Source organism: Hyperolius riggenbachi, chromosome 5, assembly GCF_040937935.1.
Source record: "Hyperolius riggenbachi isolate aHypRig1 chromosome 5, aHypRig1.pri, whole genome shotgun sequence".
Lineage (NCBI taxonomy): Eukaryota > Metazoa > Chordata > Amphibia > Anura > Hyperoliidae > Hyperolius > Hyperolius riggenbachi.
This window is the reverse complement of record NC_090650.1, coordinates 349,110,500-349,135,691: the sequence shown is the minus strand read 5'-3', so window position 1 is coordinate 349,135,691 and position 25,192 is coordinate 349,110,500. Positions and strand designations below refer to the sequence as shown.

Genomic DNA, 25,192 nt, shown 5'->3' with positions numbered 1-25,192 from the left:
ACTAGTCTTCACAATTACTCCATCCATCGGAAAAGATTGCTTGTTCGCTGCCAGGTGGCCCTCCCGCCCTCACCACTGAACTGTACACAAGTCAGCTATAGCTGAGAAGCATCTGTACAGTGCTCATTCAAATATGTCACTGACAGTCAAGCAATGGTTATTAATGGGAAAACACATTAAGCATGTGGACAAGCCTCAAGTCAGAATACTGACTGGAGACAGAGTTTTGTTTAAAGCGGTATTGTCACCATAAAAATCAAATTTCAACAGCAACTGGTCTGAGTGTATTAAGTGATAAAGATGCTAATCCTGCATTCAAAACTTGCAAAACTTTTTCTGATGTTACGGTTTGTAGTTCTCACATACTTTAGGAGCACTGGCCCTAGTGCCAAAGAGTTGAATGCTGGGAGTTCTTTTTATCTAGAATATATTCCTCCTCTTCCATTTATTTCCCTGCCTATCTGCTTGTCAGAAACACCCTCTGATTACTTGTGTTTACAAGCAAGGCTGAGGTGACTTAGTGATTGGATGTGTAAACAAAAAAAAAAAAGACAGTGCAGTTGTTAGTATACACCTCAGTGGGAGTGTCTGAAGACTCTGGGAGGAGGGCAGCTAATGCATACACAATGAGCAAGAGAAGGGAGGGGGAAAACAAGAGTCAGGGAGGATATGATGTCAGCATTAGCTTGGCAAGATGGCCACTGCCAAGAATTGGATTTTCTGCTTTTCCTTTATAAAATTCACAGGAATCATTACATGGATAGCACAATACATCTGTTATGTAAGTAGAATTAGTATTTATCTACTTATATGTGGGTTTGTTATTTCTAGGTTAGCATGGGTGTCGCTTGTTCTTTAACCTCCTTGCTGGTTATCCCGAGCTCAGCTCGGGGTAACCTGCGCAGGAGGATTTCTCAGACCCCGCTGGGCCGATTTTCACAATTTTTTTTTTTATTGCACACAGCTAGCACTTTGCTAGCTGCGTGCATATCTCGATCGCATCCGCTCGCCGCCGATTTGCCGCTACCCGCCGCGCCGTCCTCCAGACCCCTTGCGCAGCCTGGCCAATCAGTGTCACGCAGCGCTGAGGGGTAGATCGGGATTCCTTCTGACGTACCGACGTCCATGACGTCATCCCGCCCCGTCGTTCTGAACGGGATTTCCTGCTTGCAGAGAATGCCGGCGGCGATCGTGATATGTAGGGGGATGCTGCTTGTCAGCGGCTATCATGTAGCTAGCGCTAGGCTAGCTACATGAATAAAAAAAAAAAAAAATAATTTTTTTTTAAAAAGTGCTGCGCCGCCCCCTTGCCGAAATAATTGGGACGGCAAGGGGGTTAAGGACAACAATGCATCTTCTGTATAATATTATTCCAAGCTCATCCCAATAATATTTCATCAAATTATCCTGATGTGCCATCAATCAACTCAGAAATGTTTTCGGTCTTGAAGAACCAGACCGAGAATCTCATGAAGACAATTTTTTTAATAAAACTAACATTTAGGTACAACCCCCCCCCCCCCCCCCCCCAGAACAACACATACAACTTGTTCACAAATGGAGAACAACAGAATACTTACAAGTTCTTGTACTTCACATAAAATTCTTCAACTTCCACCTCGTCTCCAGATTCCAGCTGAAGAGAGAGAGAGAAAATACACTTCAGACTTGACATATTGCTGATAAAAATCAAGTTTTTTTGGGGGGGTGATGTTGCAGTAATGAAAGTAAAGCAGCCCTACACAGACACTATACAATATTTTCACCCTATTTCACAATAAAACATCTAATTGGGCAAAGTTTTAGAACACTATAGCTCACTGAAAATTGATATGCAACAGGTCATTTTATTAAAAAGGAACCGGATATGGCCTATATAGCACGGCGAGATAAACTTTGAACTTTATTGTGCTCACGTATTTTTGCTGTAGGGGTTAATAAACCAGTGCTAAAATTCACAGTCTTTTTGCAGAGGGATGAATAGAATTCATAAAAATCTGTAGTGGCAATGACAGCGAGTGTTCTCTATCTGGGCAGAAGCGCTAACGGATAAGAACACATCCACTACAGTCTCTATACTGCTACCATAACTCTCTGTGACCAGCACTGCAGCAACAGCAGGCTCTTATGAGACTCAGCTGCAGGTCCAAAAATATTTAATATCTTACCAGCAAAGAGAAAATGGTCCAGTGTATCAAGTGATCTGATGATGGGAATAGGAAAGCTTTCTCTATAGTAACTCTAGTATCATCTGAACAGGATATGGACCCAGGAAGTTTTAATAATTTAATAAGAACAGACGTGCAAAGCGCAAAATACAGTATGTGCATTGCTAATTGATGGAAATGTACAATCACTTGCAATAAACATGGGAGACTGCACTATGGCTTTAAAGTGGACCTGAACTGCCACGGCAGACAGGCTAATTTGAAAGCACAGTATGTTAATATGTCTGCTTCCATTAAAAGCAGGAAGTAGAAACAGTGCAGATTTATTGCAGGATTTGCATGCAGCACTTTGGGGATTCTCGTTCTGTTGAAAGGGGATCACAAGCGCAAATTGCAGGAAAAAAAACCTAGATTTTTTATGCCAAAATGTGACCACGATCATGCTTCAAATGTGAACTGGCCCTGAAAGTTACTATGCTGTTGTGCATCTTTTAAAGCAGCGAGGAAGTTCTGAGTTTAGATCCGCTTTAAGCTTCAGACCTAGATTTTAACCCTCCTGGCGGTAACCCCGACCTACACTCGGGGACCGCCGCGGAGGATCGCATGGCCCCGGGAGGGATTTTTGTAATAAAACTTGTAATAGTTGTAATAGTTGTAGCTAGCACTAGGCTAGCTACCTGTGTCCCCAAAGTCCCTCCGGTCCCCTCCGATCGCCGCCGCAATACATCCCCCCCCCCCAGGGATCCCGCAATGGCGCAGCCTCCAGCTCCAGGCTTCGCTGTGGGGAGGATCGGGATTGCACATGACGTCATGTCCGATCGTAGCCATAGCGACGACTGAAGCTGACTGTGGAGGCTGCGGCTCTCGCGGGATCGCGGCTGGGTAAATATAAGCGGCGGCGATCGGGGGGATCAGAGTGTTGCGGGGGTCACAGGTAGGTAGCCTAGCGCTAGCTACAACTATTACAACAAGTTTTATTACAAAAATCCCTCCCGCTGACACAGCCACCGAAACTGTGTACCGCCAGGAGGGTTTTTAAACTCTTAAAGTAAGAATATGAGATTCCAGGAAAGTCCTATTTCCGGTTATTTCTGTAGACGCAATAATGAATCTAAACCAGGCTATTTTTACTTCAGATCTGCTTTAAAATCAGAATGACAAAACTTTATGGAGACACTTCAGCAGAAATGACACATGCTCTGTAGTCTGGAAGTAGAGTTTCCCTTTAATGAAAGTAAATCATTGCTAAGCAGAGGCAACTGGTGAAAGTTCCAGGCAGCCCAATGACGCTTCGCTACGCCAAATGTGTAATCCAGCCAGCCCGTCTCTCTAGCAGGATTCCACTCATTATGAGTAATAAAACGGATTTGTAATAGTCTGAACAGCAGACTTCATCCTCCGTGACTGCTTGTGTGCTCAGACAGAATAATGTATATCACATGGCGTGGCGTGCACTGTCAAGATATTAACCATTAAAACCTTGTAAATAAAAAACAAATGTGTTCTTAAAGCACAGCTGTCCGAATCTGCATTGTCATATCTGAGACATGAATCATGTTTAACTCCTCCCTCACCGCCCGCCACTCTCATTCACAACAGTCTGACCCTGTACCTGGCTGGCAGCCAAACCCACAGCGTTAAGTAGACGCCAAGTGTACCATTTTCTCAGGCAGCAGCCAATTAGCAACTGCACTCCCTAATGCCAAATGTATTATTTTTGGCTGGCTCAAGACAGTCTTACTGCATTTTCACAATTGCCTTCTACGGGGTGTGTGCCTGTGTGTTGAGAGGAAGCTAACCGCCAGCTACAAAACGTTTGTGGTCGGCAATTTATATTGCTTTCGTGTTCGCACTTAAGACATCAGTGAGTGCATGAATGAGTCGGATTTGATACAATGCTCTCACCACGGCGGGTTAAGTTAAGACGTTCGCCTGAGAGACGATGAAGGAGCGCGCCTGTACTTTCTCAGGAGCTGTTTTTAACTAGAGATGAATGAGCGTGAATGAAGCCAATGGGAACGAGAGTACGAAAATTCCTGGAAAGATGCTGTCAGCGTGTGTATGCTAGAAAGAGAAATGGTTCAATAGCAAAGCGAAAGTGAATTTTACAGGGAGTCTCTCTAGTGCTTTTAAACGCAGACAGCAAAACCCCCTACAGAAAAAGAAGCTTCTCCATTCAGCTGCAATCATGAGGAGAACACAGAGCTCAGCCAGACAGAAGCAAACACACGCCATGCACACACACTACACAGCTGTTGCATGCAGCAACATTCTACACACATGCAAAATAACAGAATACATGTTACAGCTTCTGTGCATAGATGAGTGACCACCTGGGAATAGAGCTGTGAGTCGCAGCGCATGTGTGCTCCCTAGCTTCTGCACTGAGGCAGAGGTCAGTATGAGGAGGAATACAATATCAGGAAATCCAGACAACCTTGAGGACCGAAAAGTGCTCAGGAAGATTACAGTACATTTAAAAAGAGCACCTGCTAAATTAGGCACCAGCTCTTGCCAATAGTAAGAAGATTTTATGTTACCGATATTATGCTGCCGGTTACTGATTATGCTGCCACTAATCCGCCTGCCCCATGCTTAATGCTAACCCACTGCTGCCCATGCCAAACATTAACCCCTCAAACCTACCCCTAACACTAACCTCTCACTATCTACACCTAACAATAACACCCCCCCCCCAATGTCCCACACTACCTCCTTAAACCTATGCCTGACCAAGCACACCGTGCTGCAGCTGATCTGGAGTTTACCAATATGCTAGCTGAAACCGGAGATTTAATTGTCCATCCCCGCTACATTATGAAGCAGCCGATCACTGACCCCCATAGGTATTCGGAGCTTGGCAATATTAAAGATGAACTCTCTGTGCCATTTACTCACCCCCGCCATATATACAATAGCCGAAACTCAGCACCAAAATGATGTAGGCGTCGTTGCCATAGCCGCAAGGTACATTGTGATTAGGGAAGGCTCTATTTTAATGTTTGGGCTGCGCCCCCAAATGACCTGTTTTGGCTCAGGACAGCTTATATTTGGTAATGCCAGTCTGGGAAAGAAGACATCCAAATCCTTGTAGCCGGGCCATGCACAGCTAACATTTACGTGCGTACTGTTTTTTTGCTGCACGTCATCCAATATTTTCCATGCATGCAATTCAAACTGTTTTCACAATTGATTTTAATAGGCTGCTTCCCCCCTCCAAATTTGCACACGGGGAAAGATGCAATGACTCGTTTGTAGTGGGAACAGGACCTTACACTTATTTGTTAACCTTATTGTAATGAATTTATACATTACTGGGCAACCTCCAAATGTCTTTTAGTATCTATATCTCTGTTGAGGGGGCTTGCTGTTTTATGTCCACATCGACCTACAGCCCTGACAGAGACCTCATTCACACCCGAGTGAGGATGGGGTCAGTCTCCTCATCTGCTTGCATCAGCGGTTGCCTTAGAGACAACCTTGGCCTATGAGTACACACTTTGTGTTTTTTTTTTCCCTATCCCTTTTTTTTTATTGTCCTGCACATGACACACTTCACTAAATTAACTCTTGGTTGTCCTATTTTCTTTTGCTGAACTACACATCTCTTGAAGTAGGCCCAAAACAAATTATCTGTCCTTGAGGGCAGTAATGGGGGCAGCCATTGCATGCAAGAACTGAGCTAGAGCCTTCAACCACAGCCTGGAACAAGTACGCAGCCTGGAACAAGTACGCAGCCTGAGAATGGCAGCTTCCATTGAGTGCTTCGGAGACAAATGCTGGTGGTTTGCCTAAAACACTGAACACACTTGTTAACAGAACCCAGTTCAACCATTCAGCACTGAGAGGGCCTATGAGTAAATGCTGCAGCAAGGAAATACAGCAATGTTACCTAGAACAGCAATAAAATGTAAACACAAGCCTTCCTAACATTCAGCTTTATAGCTGGCCATGGAAAAAGTGGCAGCCAACCCCTCACTGGCTGGCAAGTGGAATGCTTTCTATACGTGAGCCATAGTGAGAAAACACTTATGGAAATTTGTACTCGGCTGTAAAGCCCTGTTATTGTTCACAGCCAACACCTGGCTTGTTTTTATTTATTTGGAATAAAACACGTGAAGCAGCCACAAGCTGTGAGATGGAAAGACGTGACGTGTGAATACTGATATACAATAAAGCTGTCATCTCTGCTGGGAAGTGCAAATTAACAGCTTTTGACTGACAACAATTTGAAGAAAATAAATAAAAAAAATGGCAGATACAAAAAAATAAGCCTATTGAATAAATGCTGCAAAAGCAGAAAGTGCAACAAAACAATGACAAAGCAGAGGTCACTTTTCAGAAGCCCTATGACTGCAAGATGGATTCTGATTGGTTGCTAGTGCTCGGTTGTCTTGCAGAAAGAGTCTGCATAATTCTGCATGATCAGCGCATTGCCCATACAATTCTATGGGCCTGTTTACAGTACTGTACAGCATTGTAACTGATTGTGGCATTCTTGCTCACTGCATGCAGGCTTTTTTTGGCCTCAATTCACTAAGCAGTTTAGACTAGTCTACTGATGGTTTTTAGTCTACTGATTGTTTGGTCAGTTGCATCAAAATTCACTATTACCAAATGTTTTAGACCTGTTTTTAGACCTGGTGTAAACCATTTGGTAATTAGGTGGGTAAAGCAGGGGAAATGATCAAAAGATGCAATTCACAAACAAGTAGCTATGACTGACATCCTTCTCCTTTGATGAGCACTCCTCTGGAAACAAACTCCTGCATAATTAATTCAAAAGGTTCCATCCTCACATGTAAAATACCTCACAGAATTACTTTACCGCCAGAAATCAGCTGGGCTAATCTCTGTCAGAAAAAGTGGGCGTGGTTACTGCTTGTTTGACTTTGTGAATTGTGTAATTGCTGAATGTTAGACCAGGTCTAAAAACAGGTCTAAGGGCCTTTTTCCACTACCCTGCAACTTGATTCTGATCGCAAATCGCAAGGTATATTAAACTAATGGAAACTGCAGCAGCAATTTCCATTTGTGCGATCCGATTGCGATTTTGGTCAAATCGCAATTGTCGTCCTGCTGCGTTTTGTATACGATTGAGCTGTACTATAATGAGTCTTGTAGCTCAATCGCAATCGCATGGTGGAAATTGAAACGTGATCGCAATCGCATTTCATAGTGGAAAAGAGCCCTAATACATTACACCAAACCATCAGTAGACTAAAAACCATCTGTACATTAGTCTAAACTGCTTAGTGAATTGAGGTCAAAGTCTATGTCCAGTTTCCACTGCAGTTCAGACTCATAACACATGCGTTATGCAACAGACCATTGTAAACCCAGCCTTATAGCAGCATTTTAACAGTGAATTTTCAACTAAATGCGGAAATACATTTTATATGCAGTCCTAAAAAATATCACCATATACTTGCATCATCAGTGCCAGCCTCACTTTTAGATATTGGCATGACTGAGTCATTGCATACAGTAAAAGGTATACTGAAATTTCCAAAGACATCCCATTGCACACTAAGTTCAAGGGATTGTCCGGAGAAATGCTTAACTGGAACAATGGAAGTGACAACAATGGCGGCATCTTCAAATAAATAAAATAAAAAAAATGTAAATATCTTGCATGAACAATCAGACGCTTACTCGGTTTTCCACTGTTACGCAGACTAAACTAGGCACAAGCAGTACTCACAACCACCAATAAAACGGCACTACACTACACAGAATTCACAGCTAATATAACACGTGTTGCAAACACTAAACAGTTGTTAAAATGTCCAGATATAACAACTCCACAATATGAGGAGTGAATACACAATACAGATAAAGCTCATTGAATATGCTGAGATCAGAAGCGGTACAATAAGACCAGCAAGTGTATAGAGTCACCCACATATCACAATAATCCAAGCACTGCTGGCTGCTTGATAAAGGAGATTCCAACTGGCCCAGGACTGGGATGCTGCACTATGGCATGCAGTTGATAAATAAGCTATTAGAATTTAGCTGGTGAGCGTACAGATCAGTCTATGGATTATTAGATCTAGGGGATGGGATTACAGATCAGAGTAGCTATTTTGTGGTAAAAAGCCTTAAACTTCTCAAAATAAAAGTTACCTTTTTCTTCCCCATTCGACTGCTCATGATCTTCTCCACAACAGGTCCTTCTTCAAATTCCTAAGGGAACCACAAATCATTTGTTAGTCACCAACGCAGCAAATATGGTTTAAAAAGCAAAACACAACTCAAACACAAACAAAGGCCTTGTTTTTTTAACTATGGATTGCAAGCCCATTCATTATAATAAATAAAATCACACTGCGTTGTGATTCCGCAGTAAATCCCAGCACATGAATGGAAACTTTAGACAGTGCAGTCTATGACACTGACTACCATTTTCTATTCAGGGTTTGATTTGGAGCTGAAATAGGTGTGCTGCATGGAAGCTCATTTTTTTTCTCAACCTTAGAGTCTTCTCCTCTGTATGATTAAGCCAAAAGAAAATCTTGCACTTCAAATCGATTACTCTTCACTCCTCCTTTCTGCTAACTCATGCTGTCTAGGTGGAGAGAAGGCAGTATGAGTCATCAGGAAGGAGGAGTAAAGACTGATCACCTGGGAGACAGCAACAGGGGAAATGCATGAGCTGCAGAATGTTTTTCATATGGTTGGATAAGACAGAAGAGAATATGTTCAATGTGGAAAGCAGTGCCTGTCCATTTTATTATAATTATTATTGATTTATAAAGCGCCAACATGTTCCATGGCACTGATTTAATAATTATTATTCAGGATGTAATAAAAATGGACTCCTATGAATGAATATACTACAGGTTCATTTTAAAGGTCATTACAGCGGGTGTTCTTTTAACACATTACTCAAGACTCCTCATGCAATACCGCCTTCCTGTTCTGAGTGGAGCTGACCTTTATTGCAAGCTGTATCACATGGAACCTACCGACATATGGCTTTAACATTGATTTAGAAAGTAACAGACATTCATAGACAGATACAATTGCTGCCATACTGTCACATGACTGCATATTCGCTCACATTTCCGCTATGATGAGCTGTTAATGTGGCAATAAAAGCGTGAAGCATTTGCCAACCACTTTATAACCTTACAAAATTTAACGTGCATTGGACAGCAGCACAGTAACCTCTGAATTAAACAACAGCTGACTATAAAGATATCTGAACTTGGAATATGGAGGAATATGGAAATTGCCATCTTTACTCCAATTCAGAGAAAACTGCCAGTTACCTGGCTGCCATGCCAATTTTTTTTCAGTAATTTCTAGGTACAGCAGCAGCCTGCATGCAATCAGTGAAGCTGCAACCCCAAATTTGCAAACTCCTGTGCCAGGGACTCAAAGTATTAACAGTAGTCGATCAGTACAATACATGGGGGGAAATAATTTTTAAAAAAGAGCATTGAAAGCTACAGACTCCTGATATAAGACTTTCTTTATCATTAAATAACTCACTTCAGAAGTAAAAGGAATCTAATAGGTGACAAAGATACCAACACAAGCCTGACAGACAGACTAATCCTATTTTAAGTAAAGAAAATGCTCTTCAGAATATTGATCTTCACAAGTGGAAAATTACTTATGTTATGATTTTACAAATGTGTTCTTTCATTTGTGGGCACATGTGATCAACCACAATTTCCCATTTGATTTGAATAATTGCTTTGCATATGGCCAGCTTAACCCTTCCCTATTCAATCCAAATTACAATTTTTCAAGTAAGGAGCTAGAGGCGTGGGCGAGTCGACATGCTGGATCTGTCTTGTTGATATGCGCATTTTTATTGAGGAGATGTGAGTGCACTACTTTTAATTTTTTAAATAAATGATACAGTTTTACACTATGTTAAGCTCCTTCAGTTATTGGGTTTACAGCATAAGATATGAAGCTGTGAGATCTGTGTATGGTGGAATATTGCTGAAGAAACGCTGTGGAAAGTGCCTGGGATAAAACACAAGTGTGGTCGCTGTCTTATAACTTGGGCAGCAACCAACAAGGTGAGAGGCCATTGGTGGTGGTGCAATAGACTACACACAGGAAGAGGTGAATTGAGGTTGTGGGTTTATGCTTTTCTGCTGTCTGATTTGACAGTCAGAATAAATGGTGAGGACTTGTAAGACTCTGTCCTTGGTTTAATCACTGTGGGAGTGTCTGCTTCACTGTTTGGGCAGCTTGGAAAGAGTGCTAACTGTATAAGGTTTTTATTGCTGTCTGTGATCTGGCAGCGGTGGCACAAGGTGAGGGCTTATGATAACCGAGCTTCTGGTGGATACACAAGTGAATGCATGGCACTGGGGAACTTGTGAATAAGAGACAAATTTATTGAAACAGTATCACGCTATGTTTTGTCTTTTTTTTCTTCTCTTTTATGAGCGATACATTTTACGGAACTGGAGGTGATACATGTGAGCGCAGGATTACTTGAAAAATTGGACTATACACTATATGCGACCCATGGACACGTAAAATGACGGATTGAGTTCTCAATTGTTATTAATTTATTGAGTTATTGGTACTGTGTTAACAGTGAGTGAGCGCACTTTTACTTTGGGTTGATAATCCAAATTACAAACCGGGTGGGAATCTGCTAGCCCGAGTTGCACCAGAAGAGAGAGTGATATGGAGGCTGTCATATTTATTTCCTTTTAAGCAATACTATTACCTGGCTGACCTATTGATGTTATGGCATCAGTAGTGTCTGAGTCACAACCCTAAAATGCGGAATCAGTTTATCTCGGCGCGCGGCTCTGAGAGCCGAGCGCTGAAGCTGGGCGCCGTCATAGCAGCAATGCTATGCTGTGCGCCCCACGTAGCGGTAATTCGGAGCCCTGGCGGCAGCCAGACCCCGAATTACGACGACTCGGAGGGGGAATAGTATTTAATGCCGCCTGTGAGTTTAGCGGCAGCGGCGAAGGCCGTCATTCAGCTCTCCCCCGAGCCGAACTGAGCGGCGCCATCAAGATGTACTCCTGAAACAAGCATGTCTCTAATGCAGTCAGACTTTAGTCAGAGCACCTGATCTGCTGCATGCTTGTTCAGGGTCTATGGCTAAAAGTATTAGAGACACAGGATCAGGGGGAAAGCCAGACAACTTGCATTGTTCAAAAAGGAAATAAATATGGCAGCCTCCCTATCCCTCTCACCTGGGGTTCCCTTTAGACTAAGCACACAGGATGGCTGCCTTCCCTACATATGAAACAAGTACAACTGTCAAATGTAACTCAATCTCTAAAAAGGTGGCCATACACTGATAGATTTGCAGCAGATTTGACCATCAGATGGATTTCTGGCAGATGCCTGTCAAGTTGAATCTGATGTGTGCCACACACTAGGAACAGATTTCCAATAGATTTAAGAATGAAATCTATTGGAAATCGATCTGAATGCATTTTTTGACCATTAAAATCCAATGCAACTCTATGGGCCATCGCTCTGATGCCAGCAGAAGATCGACCTAGATTTTCCATCCTGTCAGATAGATCAAATCGATCGAAATTGGCCGCAAATCGATTGATAGAATTGATTTACAATCAATTCCATAGAATCAATCGATCAATAGATGGCTGAAATCGAACAGTGTATGGGCCCCCTTAAGAATTCCTCCTGAAAGGGTCCCAGACCAAGGCTAGCTGATATTTGGATAACGAAGTAAAAGAAAAAAAAATGAATATAAGAATGAAATTAAAATAGTTAAAAAATATATATACACACACATGTATGGATTGAAGTGAAGAGCTGGATTAGCTACTGTTGTGGTTATACAGTAGTCATGAAGTAAGCTATACCCACCTAATAACAAAAGTGTGCTTTTGAGTGTTGTGGATTGTTGGAGTGTTGATTGATTGGAGTGTTGTTCTACACTACGGCGGTTTTGTGCTGACTCTGTAGTAGGAAGCGCTGCTGTATCAGAAAGGGATGGACGGTAATAGGTTGTGATGGTTCAAAGAACAGCTTGCTTTTCAGAGATTCCTTTAAGCCTTTGCTGAGGCAGATAATCGCACTGATAGCAATCCAGAACTAGCATGCCACCACCAGGAAAATAATGCACATTTCACATGTACTGCATAACGTGAATGTAAGCACCGCTCAGACCTGGATAGGCGGCGTACGAGAGGGGTGTGTGCCAGGGGAGATGGCAGTGCTATATAAATCAATAATAGTCATGGACTTAAGCAAACAGATTTATTACAGGCTCATTCATAATTTCCCATAAGGGCCAGATACAGGAAAACAGAACGCCACAATTATATGTAATAGGTTAAGGCTTACGTTACATGGCTTCACATATCAGTCAGATTTACAGAAAGTGAAAAAAAAAATAAATACATATGCAGCTCATGCTCAAGGCAACCGACTTCACTCGGTTAGATACAAAATCTCATTGGCTGCCTTGTGCACCTCTCCAGTCCTCTTCTCTGGGGTTCAGCAGATCGCCCCATAATTAGAGAAGTGGACAGGTTTATGTCAGACTCAGAACAGCAATGAGATGATTAGGAGGGACACTCACCTGCTGCTCAGACTGTGACAGATTGGAAGGCGAATCTCTTCCGTTCCCATCAAGATCATCCACTTCATCATCTGAGATCTTAAACTCCAGATCTTCTGTGTAGCGTTTCCTTTTAACCTGCCTGCTCGATCTTCTTTTCTGTAAATAGAGTTCCACACGTTCACAAAGTCACATAATCCCTCGCAACGAAAACATACAACAAAGCTGAAGAAACTCCAGAGAATCACACGGCAGCTTTACTCTGCCTAACATACTGAGGACCACAAAGTGGCAATTCCACATTCACACTATGGAGTCAAAAGCAACCCAGCATAAAGCAAAGCTGTGACTAATATTAAACAAAAAAAGTTTAAAATCACTCGTTGTAGAGTTTTGAAAGGACTGTCCACAAACTGCTTACTTCTATACCAGGTCCAGACTGAATAAAGTATATTTGTATCTTGAGTTGATGTGGCCACTGATTTGCCATGACCATCCATGGTGTTTTTAGTGTACTTCCCTCAATTTTCCCTCAGTAGAATGAGAAAGCTCAATATTTAGGAGCTGTTTGAAGGGAACCCGAGGTGAGCATGATATGAAGGCTGCCATATTTATTTCCTTGTAAGCCATGCCAGTTGCCTCACAGTCCTGCTGATCTAAAGATCATACATAGTGTCTGAGCTAAAACCCTGGAACAAGCATATATGGCCAATCCAGTAAGACCTGAGTCAGAGCACCTGATCTGCATGCTTTGTCATGGTCTACGGCTAAAAGTATAGAGACACAGGGTCAGGACTGCCAGGCAACTAGTATTGTTTAAAAGGAAATAAATATGGCAGCCTCCATATCACTCTCACCTCGGGTACCCTTTGAAGGAATTCCAGGGAAAACTATTTTTGTTGGAGTAGGAAAGGGTTAGGACCTCTGACAGGTTTATACAACTGTTTCTATCCTTCTTGTAGAGAGTCTCCCAAATACATGACAGGAAACCTTCCCTTAGCAAGGCTGAAATCTTACACTAAAAATGTGGCTTTTAGTCAATGGTAGCCCTGTTTGGCTGGAGATATATTTTAAACAATGTCCTAACAGTGAACTTGCTTTGTGCTGGTTGACTTTCTTTTAACCTTAGTCCTGCTTAAAGTTGTGTGATGGCGGCTGCACCGGTCTGATTCACAGGCTAGTTCAGAGGCTATGTTTGTGTTGGAATGAGCATGAATATAATGAGGACTACAACAAGCCTATTTGCTTTGACTATAGATTCCCTATAATAGGAGTTTGACTACAGGAAAGGATCTGGTGACACCAGGTGCAGTGCATGCAAAGACAGAGCATACGTTAGGTTTGGGAAATGTTGAAATCTATAGCTGTGATATATCCTTATTGTGTTGCTATGGACCTATCTCTGAATAATAAATGGCTTAGGTTTGCCGGGTATATTCCGATTGCTAATCACCTTTGGCTGTGGCACTGCAAGTAACAAATGCACGGACTGTAAGACTCAACTCAACTGACTGAACGTGCTGCCTGCACACTGTCACCATGAGCTACCTGGGAATTCTGTATTACCTGCACACCAGAGTCATCTTCTTCCTCCGGGGAAGGGGGAGGAGGAACTTTTGCCACCTCTGTGCCTTCTGTGCCTTCAACCTCAGCACCAACAACAGCACCAACACCAGCACCTTCAGGATTTACGGTAACAACTTTCTTCTTCTGTGCACTTCCATCAGCATCAGACTTATTACTGGAACACAGAGAAAGAGTGGTCAGTTCTTTCAGCAACAATGGAACTCAAAATGACTACCAGTAAAGCATACAATGAAAGAAACCAAAAACCCTTCCCATGTACAGTTTCCAGAAGCAACCATCCCTTCCACGATATGGTCAATAGTACAAAATAAATACAACTCAAATAACATTTTACACCCCAAATTAAAGTGGACTCAAACCAAACATTTTTTTTTTATTCAACATACAGTATTTAGTTGCACCACTCTGACACATACAAAGATAAACACTCCTTCAAGCCTATGTGCAGTTCAGTGCATGCTTTTCATCCTTCTCTTGTCATAACTAGGGTTATATAGGTGGCAGCCATTACTTCTGAGCTTAGTAGGAGGTTTTAGATCATGGGTGTGTTTGTCATCAGCTACCTTCCCTCACAGGGGCGTCGTCTATGTGAAATCTCACACAAGCGAGATCACCTCCCCTGTGACATCATCAGTAGCAGCCTGTGTTTTGTTTTTTATCTCCTCCACCAGTCTATTTTATATTTGTTATCATGCAGCTGGACAAAGGCTGCTATTTATTATTATAATTTAGAAAATAGATTTTATTTCTGAAATCATGTATTTTTAATTTCGGTCACATAGCAAAGGAGAGACTGAGCTAAGATCCAGTGGTTCTTATAAAGCAATTGCAACAGTAAAAGCACATAATATAAAGAATGGTATCATCTAGACATCTTATAACAGTCATGTTAAAGATGGTTATCCATTAGTCGATCGTTGCCATGATTTTTATCAATAGATGCTACACAAGCGATTTAGCTGATCGTCCACAGTTCCTGGTCAAAATGGATGGCCACCCCTGATTACTGTTTTAATAGATAAACAGGCTCAAATCAGAAGTTTCATGATAGGATTGGGGGCATCAACAGATCACTCACAGAATGGATCAAAATAACCAAATCCACCAGATCAGGTGACAACTGTAACAGGAGCAGTAATCTGCTGGCATAACCTATCACAGGCATTGCTGCAGAGGTCTCCTGCCTTCCTCCTCGCTAAAGACATGCATGCCGATATGCAAACCTTCTTTATGAAATTCTGAGAGAAGGTGGATTGTGCTTTAAATTTCTAATTACCATATTTAAAAAAAAAACACAAGCAACTGAAGCAAAACACTTTTGCACTGCTTACTGATCTAAGAGCACCACTACATAATAATGTTACGCAAACTCATGCATAATACCTTTCACTGAATGACGTAATGAATGAATAACGTCACATGACCACAAACCTCCCTGTGTATCCCAGTAATGACTGCAATGGATGGGCAGCCCTGCATGTTCCAGTAAAAATCACATTCAGAATACACCTCCCACAATTCTTTGTGGGCAGAAGAGGGCAGGGTTGTGAATATACTGTGTCTGGAATTTTCCAGATCATAGACGCCTGGATAGTACCTAAATAATACACGGAGTGCATTCACATCTAATTTCGATTGGCCAATTTCATCGCTTCCATGTAGTATGAGATGAAAATAGTAGGAGATGGAAAAATTGGGCAATCATTGCCCAATCAAAATTGTACCTGGCTTAAGGAACAGAGCCTTATCTAGGAATTGCAGCGGAGGTTGGGTGCAACATGTAGCATCCAAGACCAGACGACAGGATCTACTGCGGCGTTTAGGCAAACAATGCAAAAAGCCATCATCGTCCTTAAAAAAAAAAAAAAATCTCTTCCATTCATATGGCTGGTGGTTGATCACTTTCAAACAACGCTTTCATAGCCTGAAGAAAATGTTGCATTTACCGCCCTTCTGAACCAGACTTTAATCAGAGTACAGTGGACAAAATATCCTGAGGATAGTCCCACCATGTCACCCCCCCCCCCCCCCCACAGTAAGGGTTCTTTCATAGGAAGACTATCCTGACATTACATTGGGTTTATGTCACTGTACTTATACAATTACAATGTACAGCGAACGATACGATTTATTTTAAGACCGAACCACTGTAGCAGAATTGTTCAGTGCTCTATAAATACAATAGACTGGTGAAGTATTTTTGTATTAATGGTAGGAATTACAAACAATCATTTCTTTGAAAGTACAAAAAAAAAAAATCCCTCGGAAGCTGTAAAAGCATCCAACACAACGTAATATCGAGCAGGCATTCAAGGCTGAAGGTTAAGTATGATAAGTGGTATGCATTTTACTGCCATAATCGGGTCATTACAAAGTGCATTATATATAGCCGAAAAAGAAGCTTTTTTTTTGAAAAAAAAATTCCAATGAAAACTAAACCACTTGTAAGCATTACTCGCTTAACTCAATTGAAGGTAAAACCATTTCAGTCATAAGAAGGGTAAAAAATGACAGCCATTATATAAAGCTTCATAAAAGCTTGCCACCTCAATCATAACAAAGGCAGAGGAATAACAGTAACTGTACAGCCTGCTAACAGATAATGCAGAAAAGGAAATGGAATTCTAGCCCAGGTGAACCACAGAGGGTTGTTTTATTCAAAATAAACACAGAACTTGCTTAAAGAGGACCTAGACTGTAATTTTAATTAACGTTAATGCAAGCCCTTTCACAGCTGTATTAGAATTGGGGAGTGACAGGGCCAGACATTCATCCGCCTGCCGGTAGAATGGTCTTCTTTTGAAGCCCTTCTCCTCAGAAACACCACAGAGGCCATTTTTATCTGAAGTGTTCTGAAGCTCTGTGGCCACCACCAACTGCATTGCCATCACTGCCCCCAGGCCGGGGCAGGCCGAGGAGACACAGATGGGAGTAGCCAGAGAGCTACATAACACTTTAGAGAAAACTCAACACACTGAGGTTTTGCCGATGGGTCAGAGCTTTAAAAAAAAAAAAAAAAAAAGACTGATTTACAGACGAGCAGCTGACTTTCTGCCCTGTCACGTCCCAATTCTAATAGGCATTACAGGTATTTAAGGATACCTACTTGGTCGTCCTTAAGGTAAATATTGAGTTCAACAGACTCCCAACTCGAACCAAACAAAGAAGCTGTATGGCCTGGTGCACACCAAAGGAGTTTTTCTGAGCGTTTTGAGTTTTTAAATCTGCTGCTAATGTTATCCTATGTGTCTGTGCACATTGGAGCAATGAGGTTTTCTAAAAAAAAACCATAGCATTACATTGGGAAGAGCTTTGAGCTTTTGAAACCTCTAAAAGCTCTTCCCAATGTAATGCTATGGGGATTTTTACAAAACCTCATTGCTCCAGTGTGCACAGACACATAGGATAACATTAGCAGCAGATTTAAAAACTCAAAGCGCTCAGAAAAACTCCTCTGGTGTGCACCAGGCCTAAGGCCCAGTGCACACCAAAACCGCTAGCAGATCCGCAATACGCTAGCGGTTTTGGGAGCTGATTTCAGAGCGATTCTAGGTATGTTTAGAGAGGTTTTCTAAACATACCTAGCGGTTTTGGGTGCGTTTTTGTGTAGCAGATTACACATATTGTTACAGTAAAAGCTGTTACTGAACAGCTACTGTAACAAAAATGCCTGGCAAACCGCTCTGAAGTAGCGTTTTTCAGAGCGGTTTGCGCTTTTCCTATACTTTACATTGACGAAACGCTTCCGAAATCCGCAAACGCGCAGCAGGAGGCGCGTTTGCGGCTTGGCAAAAACCGCAAACCGCCGGTGTGCACCATCCCATTGCAATACATTAGACAAGCGTTTTTATAGGCGGATGCGGACGGCGGATCGCTCCAAAAACCGCTCGGTGTGCACTGGGCCTTAGTGGGTATAATATAACTGAGCCCGGTCACAGAATGCTAAGGTTTGGGTCAGGCTGCTCTTTTGTGTTAAAAAAAAAATGCAGTACCTGCTGTATATTCCTGCGGTTTAGCTATGGGGTTGAGCAATGTGTGCTGATCTATGGACTGGTGAGGGGAGTGGATAGCTGAGCTGCACTACATTGATAATTTCTTCTAATGTCCCAACTCAGACCAAGCGACATTGCGTCAGACTGTCTATTCCATTGCATTAATTGAAGAAGACAAGGTAAAACATGATAAACTTTAGATTCCAAGCCAAAACAATTAAGAACGATCATGTTGGCCAAGGAGAACCTAAAATGTACTCCGAGCCTTACATAAAAATTGCCAGGTTACAGGATAATGGACTCAGCTAATAATTATGCGACTGACTGAGATATGAATGAGTCCGAGATAGATGCACTACTCAAATTGTGAATAATCTCAGTCACTTGTCAGCAATGATCAGATACGCATCAAGTTTTGGGCTTCTTTCGAGATGTGGGCTCACATTCCCTCTGCGTTTATCATGCTTGTGTATGTGAGCAGGTGCCGGTACAGGGAGAAGTCTAAACCATGTCCAGTATTAAAGCTGACCTTTTACACTCCAGAGCAGGACTGGATACATCCCAAGAGCCAGCTGGCAAATGCTTCTTCAGAATCACAGCTGGCCCCTATTTTTTTCCTGTAGAAGGCTGTCAGTGGAGCTGGTTTCTACAATTTTACTACTGACTTTTGGATTGGACAGACTTCCTCCTTACAGCAAACCTGAAGTGAAAAACTCTATAGTGTGAACCCTAAATAGGATTCTCCTGGAATCTCCTTGTCATATTTTTTAATTTTAAAGGTAAAAAAAAAAAACAATTTAATTGTAAGCTTTGACCATCTACGGCACACGTGTCAAACACAAGGCCCATGGGCCGAATGCTGTCCTCCTTGCCATTTTATGTGGCCCTTGAGGGCTTCCAATGTCCATCACTGTAAGCAGGAAATTAAACAGCGCACTGCCTTCCTGTCTGCAAGAGCACACAGGTGAATGTTTCTGATTGAAACATTGTCAGTTTGAGCCAGGGTTCAGCAATAACTCTTTGGACACCCCCTAATAAAATTGGCATCAGGCCCTCTCCTCGGATCCAAACCCTGCCACCCCCTCAGTAACTGGTAAGACACGCACAACTTCCCTCCACACCTTGCAGAGTAGCGCAGCAGAGCAGAGTAACTTACCTGCTCCAATAATGCATTGCGTCTCCTGATCTGTGCTTCTAAACCTCCTCCTCCTGATGACGTGACATTCCTCAGGAGCCAGTGGTATGCTGCATAGAGCATGTGGCTGTCAGGAAGATCAGAGGACACCTGAAGCAGTGCTGGAGCAGGCAAATAAACTGCTCCACTGCACTACTCTGCAGAAAGGGGAGGTGCAGGCCCCCCACTGTTGCTATAGTTATGCCACTTAGTTTAAGGCTGTTCAACAAATGTTAAATCTTGAAGGGAACCTAAACAGAGGGATATGGATGTTTCCTTTCAAACAATACCAGTTGCCTGGTAGTCCTGCTGATCTCTATGGCTACAGTAGTGGCTGAATCACACACCTGAAACAAGCATGCAGCTAATCCTGTCTGATTTCAGTCAAAGCACCTGATCTGCATGCTTGTTGAGGGGCTGTGGCTTAAAGTATTAAAGACACATGATCAGCAGGAGAGTCAGGCAACTGGTATTATTTTAAAAGGAGAAATCCATATGCTTCTCAGTTTAGATTCCCTTTAACCTTAATTTGTCCCGCATTTTAGACTAGGTTTTAGATTTTGGCCCCTTACATGATTGAGTTTGACACCCCTAGTCTAAGGTAAAGAACAATTTCTCAGTACTTAATGGACAACTCAGAGTGCTTCCAGGAAGAACTACCGTGGCTTTATTTCCTCATTCGTTATTCACCGCAGCATATGCTTTTAACAATGGTGAGAGGAACATCAGTGTATTCAGTGCCCAATCTTATCTGAGACGTGTTCAAAAACAAGTTGCCATCTTGCAATAGTTTTATAGCTGCTATGCTAAGACTATTAGCTCAGCCAACAAAATGGCTGCCCTGCAAGGATGTGAGTTCACTTTAACAAAAGTGCACCGGTCTGGCTTGTGGAAGGGAAAGACTGCAGGGATTGTGTTGCAGGCCACAGTGGCTGGGGACAAGGCGGAGAAACATACAACTTGTCACTTATATTCTGAATAAAGCCCGTCTTTCATCGTTATCTGATCATACACAATGAGCAACTATTGTACTAGGACCCCGGACAGCGAGGACACTTTCTGAGTCCCGCACAGTACATTATAGATGTGGATCCCAGACAGTCCCATGTCTCCTAACAGCGGGCAGAGAAATTCACCTGCTACACAAGTTAATGCAAAGGCACCCTACATAGATTATATTATTAGGGAGGTAATTGTGTACTACTAGAATCAAGAGTATTTCTTAGAAAAGTGGCCGGTACTTATCCGTTAGCCGGGTGCATCCGGCAGGTGGCGCTTATTACTATTCCCCCTCCAGGCCGACATGGATAGTAGGGAAAGATGTAACTCTGGTGGAGTTTTGTCGCCACCTAGAGGATGCGCCCGGCTAACGGATAAGTACCAAGTGGCCTTTCAAACTGATATCTTTTCAGGACGATTGTACACAGAAAGGAAAGGCCTTAGAAAACAGGATACCAGCCACATATAAAAAGTAAACAAGGCTAAAAGACAAAACAAGCTTTTTGCCTCAGCAGAGATTTAACAAAGCCTCAGCTCAGTCCTGGTTTCATGTAGAAATAAATGCTGCATCAAAATTATATGAAAAAGAAAAAATGAACCTTTCTTTGAAACCTGAAACGGTACTACTAACAGAAGCCAATCTAACCTACTAAAATGATTAAACCTACATTTAGTTGTGATCCAGTGCCATGGTTTTCTTTAAAGTGTACCTGAACAGACACGCGACATAAAAGAACGATGGTTATGTTGCGTACTAGACCTTATAACTACTACTTTACGGGGGGTTTTTTATTGCAAGGGTTAAAATTAGTGCTTTATTTCCTATGCAAATGAGGCAGCCGAACAATACTAATGGATCTCCTGAAAACTAAACAGAAGCCAAAACACTTATTTGGCAGAGGAAACACTGCTGATAAGAGAGCTGTACCGGTCAAACAGCTAATACTATTTTTATTTTGCAACTGAACGAAGCAGATCTCATACCAGACTGTCCCACGTTATCTGTGCATTGCATACAGTGAAGCACAGTCAATAAAAGGTAAACTTCACTGTTAACTTGTGCATTTGGATGCCGCACACCTTTATACTGCATCGGCCACACTGTGAACATCACACAGGTGGTGCAGTGCGGCAAGCTGTGTTACAATGCGGCTGTTACACTGCACCACTGTCAACGTAGCCAAAGTCAGACCTTCATCCCTTAAAGAGACTCTGTAACAAATTTTTCAGCCTTAGTTCTTCTATCCTATAAGTTTCTTTGCCTGTGCTAATGTGCTCTGGCTTACTGCAGCCTTTCCTAATTGCACAGTGGCTGTGTTATCTCTGTTATATGATCTAATCTGTTTTTTTCTGTCGGCTCTGTTGGCTAAGGCTGGAATATGTGGAATGTGCATGGCTGCTTGTGATTGGATAGAAGCGATGCACACCCTCTGCAGGCCCCTTGCAGGCTCTGTATGACTCACACTCTGCTTATGTGAGCCTATCACAAGCTGGTTAGTTTGTTTGTAAACACTGCCTAAAACTTAATTACAAGCCAGGATTGCAGCAGAGAGTGGCAGAAACAGCACAGAGGGGCCCAGGAGAACATAAGGAATAGAATGGTATGCTTTTTGCTGTAAACATTTTAGAGTACAGATTCTCTTTAAACTGATAATAGAAATATGAGACTTCAGAGATGTTCTTGTTTACCATTAGTGTACTACACATACAGCAAATCATCTAAGTTAATTTTAAGTTCAGGTTTGCATTAACTACTTCCGTATCAGCAGTCTCTGTCCCCTTAACGACCAGAGACTACTGGAACGACAAAACAGCGCTTACCGACGAATCACTGCAATGATCGCACCGCAGGTCCCTCTCTCTGCTGTCACTATAACGGCAGAGTTGGGTGAGCAGGTCAGGAGCTGTTTTCACTGGCTCCTGACTCTGTCCATCAATGTAAGACAATGGGATTGGCTTACAGTGATAACAGGATGAGAAACCACTGAAACCGGCTCCTGACTCGCCCACAAAGCTCTGCCGTTAGATTGACGGCAGTGCGAGTGGGTTGCGGCAGGAAGAGAGCGGAGCGATCCTGCGTGTGGTGGCGCTCTTTGAAATCTATGTGCTGTCAGAGCCGTGCAGCCACCTACACGTCCTGTAGATTTCAACCGCGCTGGTCCGGAAGTGGTTAAAGTGGATCCGAGATAAACCTTTACTCATTGCATAATTGTGCTCCTTTCATATAGTTTATAGGGCATTCCTCAAGCCAAATACTTTTGTTTTGTTTTAATACTCTAATTCCCTATAAACTAAACAAACCTCGCCCACAGCTTCTCCAGAGAGCCTTGGCACTCTCAGCCTTCGTAGCAAGGGCTTATGGGAATTCAGTCTGGGCAGGAGGAGGTTACTAGCCAGAGATTTCAGAGGCAGAGAGGAGGAGGAGAGGGGAGTGAAATTTTCACAGGCTGAGGGCTGGAGATACAGATCAGCTTGCCTGTGTGTAATGTGAAACAGAACATGGCTGTTCTCATTGTATCACGGGAATAAATAATCATAAACTGTTGAAGCCATTTGCAGCTAGATTTGCTAAACTTTAGATAAAATATATATAGAGAAGTTACTTGTTAGAGCTAGTTTTTCATCTCTGATCCACTTTAAGAATGATATTAGTATACAAGATTGTATTTACCCAAAGTTAGTAAATGAATAGCTTGGTTTAGAGCTCCACTTTAAGGTACATTTACGGTATTAATCAAAGATGCCAAGTGTCTATTGAACAGTCCTTTCTGGTCCAGTGCCCACAGCAATGCCAAGCTTCAAGAAATGCCAGAACACAGGCTACCTTTTGATGACCTAAACACCAAATTAACTCTATGAAAATATTTTGAGAGACACCAGGGAACCCATAAAACTGTGTGTATGTGTGCGTGTATGATGTGTGTATGTGTGGTGTGTGTGTATATGATGTTTGTGTGTTGCTGCAATCTCCACTCACCATTCCAGTTACCCCATGTCTCTCACACACACAGTCACTGTTAGTCACTCCCCACCTCATTGGGTGGTTAAAAAGAATCCATGATCATGACAGATATTCATTGCCTGGAGCGAACCCAAAAGGATTTTTTTCTAGTTTATCACAGTATACTAACAGCTGAATCTGAGTGCACAAGCGATAACAGGCTGTCTGTCCCTAAACTGCTTCAGTGATACAAAGGCAGAATAGTCAGACCATCAGAAGCCTGCCTTTTCTGTAAAGAGGACCTGATCTGTATATCACATAAAAAAATGTTTGCTAACATTATCGGGTGGAGAGCACCCTCAAACTGCTAGATTTCCAATAGGTTGTAGTAAACTACACCAAGACTATTTTTCCAACCACAATGCTTTGTGCTGTAAGATGGAGCTGTGATTGGAGGCAGACACAGGGTTAACATCCCGTGTTTACAAATTAGCTGCTCGGCCAAGGCATCCAGCTGACAGCTGAGAGATCAAATTACAGTTGTGATTCTTCACAGATGAGGGGGAATTAGGCTAAACTCTATAAATACATACAGGGTATATTGCTCTATGCTTTCCTTCTGTCCTGTGCAAGTCCACATTAGCCAATTATGGTCCACTTTAAGCCAATTCTGCCTTCAGTTGCACTTTAACATTCAGCCTGGGAGACTATACGATTTGATAGGCACAAGAAAGAGAATGCAGACGTGTTGTAACTCCACTGGCTGCAATTACTGAAGCCAGATCACCACTGCAGCCATATATTCAGCATTATTGGGACTGCATCCTCCACATCCTGCTCACTGGCTTCCTTTAATAGAACACCCTTCTCTGTCCTGAAAAGGAAAGCAGATTTGATAGAAGCTAATGCTCCAGCAGTTTTGAATATAAGTTATTGAAAAGGTCATAAAGAGGTCTAATAATAGGATGCTGATATTAGGCTCTACTGTGCTTTCCATATCTGCTCTGTTAGCAAGGACTGAGCAAGGAAAAACTGGCTGTGGATGGTTAACGCAGAGCAGAGGGAGGAAGGGAGGAGGCTTGTGTCAGCCAAGTTCTGTGCATGTGGACTGCAGACTACAAGGGCCTGAGTGCATGGCCCTATCTGACACCAGTGCTTGTGAGCTGGGTTCCTCTCAGGTGACGACATCAGCCGCTCTTTCATCATCTGTTAATTTATAACAAGCTTGTGGTTTCTGTCTGTTTTATGAGCACAACACACCAGGCCTGACCCATATACACACTTTTCCTCCGGGAAATACCTTCCTTGCCTCGCACTTATGTAATAGTTGCACTCACTGGCACCTGTTAGGAAAACCCATAGGTTTATTGTACACATAGTAGCATGATTATATTATAATATATATATATATATATAGATATATAGAGGCTGTGGAGTCGGACAATTTTGGGTGCCTGGAGTCGGAGTCGGGAAAAGATGCTCCGACTCCTAATGAATTTGTAACTGTAATTAAAATAGAAAATATGATAAAATGTTCTATTTCTCAGATAATACTCATTAAAAATAATGTATATATACAGTATAAATACAGTAATAGCTGTGCTTAGTCCTCAAAAATGAAATAAACCAATCAAAATTAGTTACTTGTGCTGCTTCAATAAAGCAGTCCCCATATTTTTAAGGTCAGATATACATATCTGATTGTGACTGTATATATGATGTGTACACAGGAATCTCTTATATATACTAAATAACATCTATGCTGTAAGAATAAAGCCTGATGTGTAGCTGTGTCACTAA

The 25,192-nt window shown here is 42.3% G+C and overlaps 1 protein-coding gene across 2 annotated transcripts in view; it reads right to left on the bottom strand.

Moving 5' to 3' along the window:
• Positions 1-25,192, bottom strand: part of CHD7 (chromodomain helicase DNA binding protein 7) — a 257,707-nt gene that overhangs the window by 93,633 nt on the left and 138,882 nt on the right. For both annotated transcript variants that reach the window (XM_068237430.1, XM_068237431.1), the window contains 4 exons: positions 14,266-14,440; positions 12,721-12,858; positions 8,298-8,357; positions 1,581-1,636 (listed from right to left, as the gene is read on the bottom strand). In XM_068237430.1, the coding sequence (XP_068093531.1) occupies positions 1,581-1,636; positions 8,298-8,357; positions 12,721-12,858; positions 14,266-14,440 (429 nt within the window). The remainder of the gene's footprint in view (positions 1-1,580; positions 1,637-8,297; positions 8,358-12,720; positions 12,859-14,265; positions 14,441-25,192) is intronic.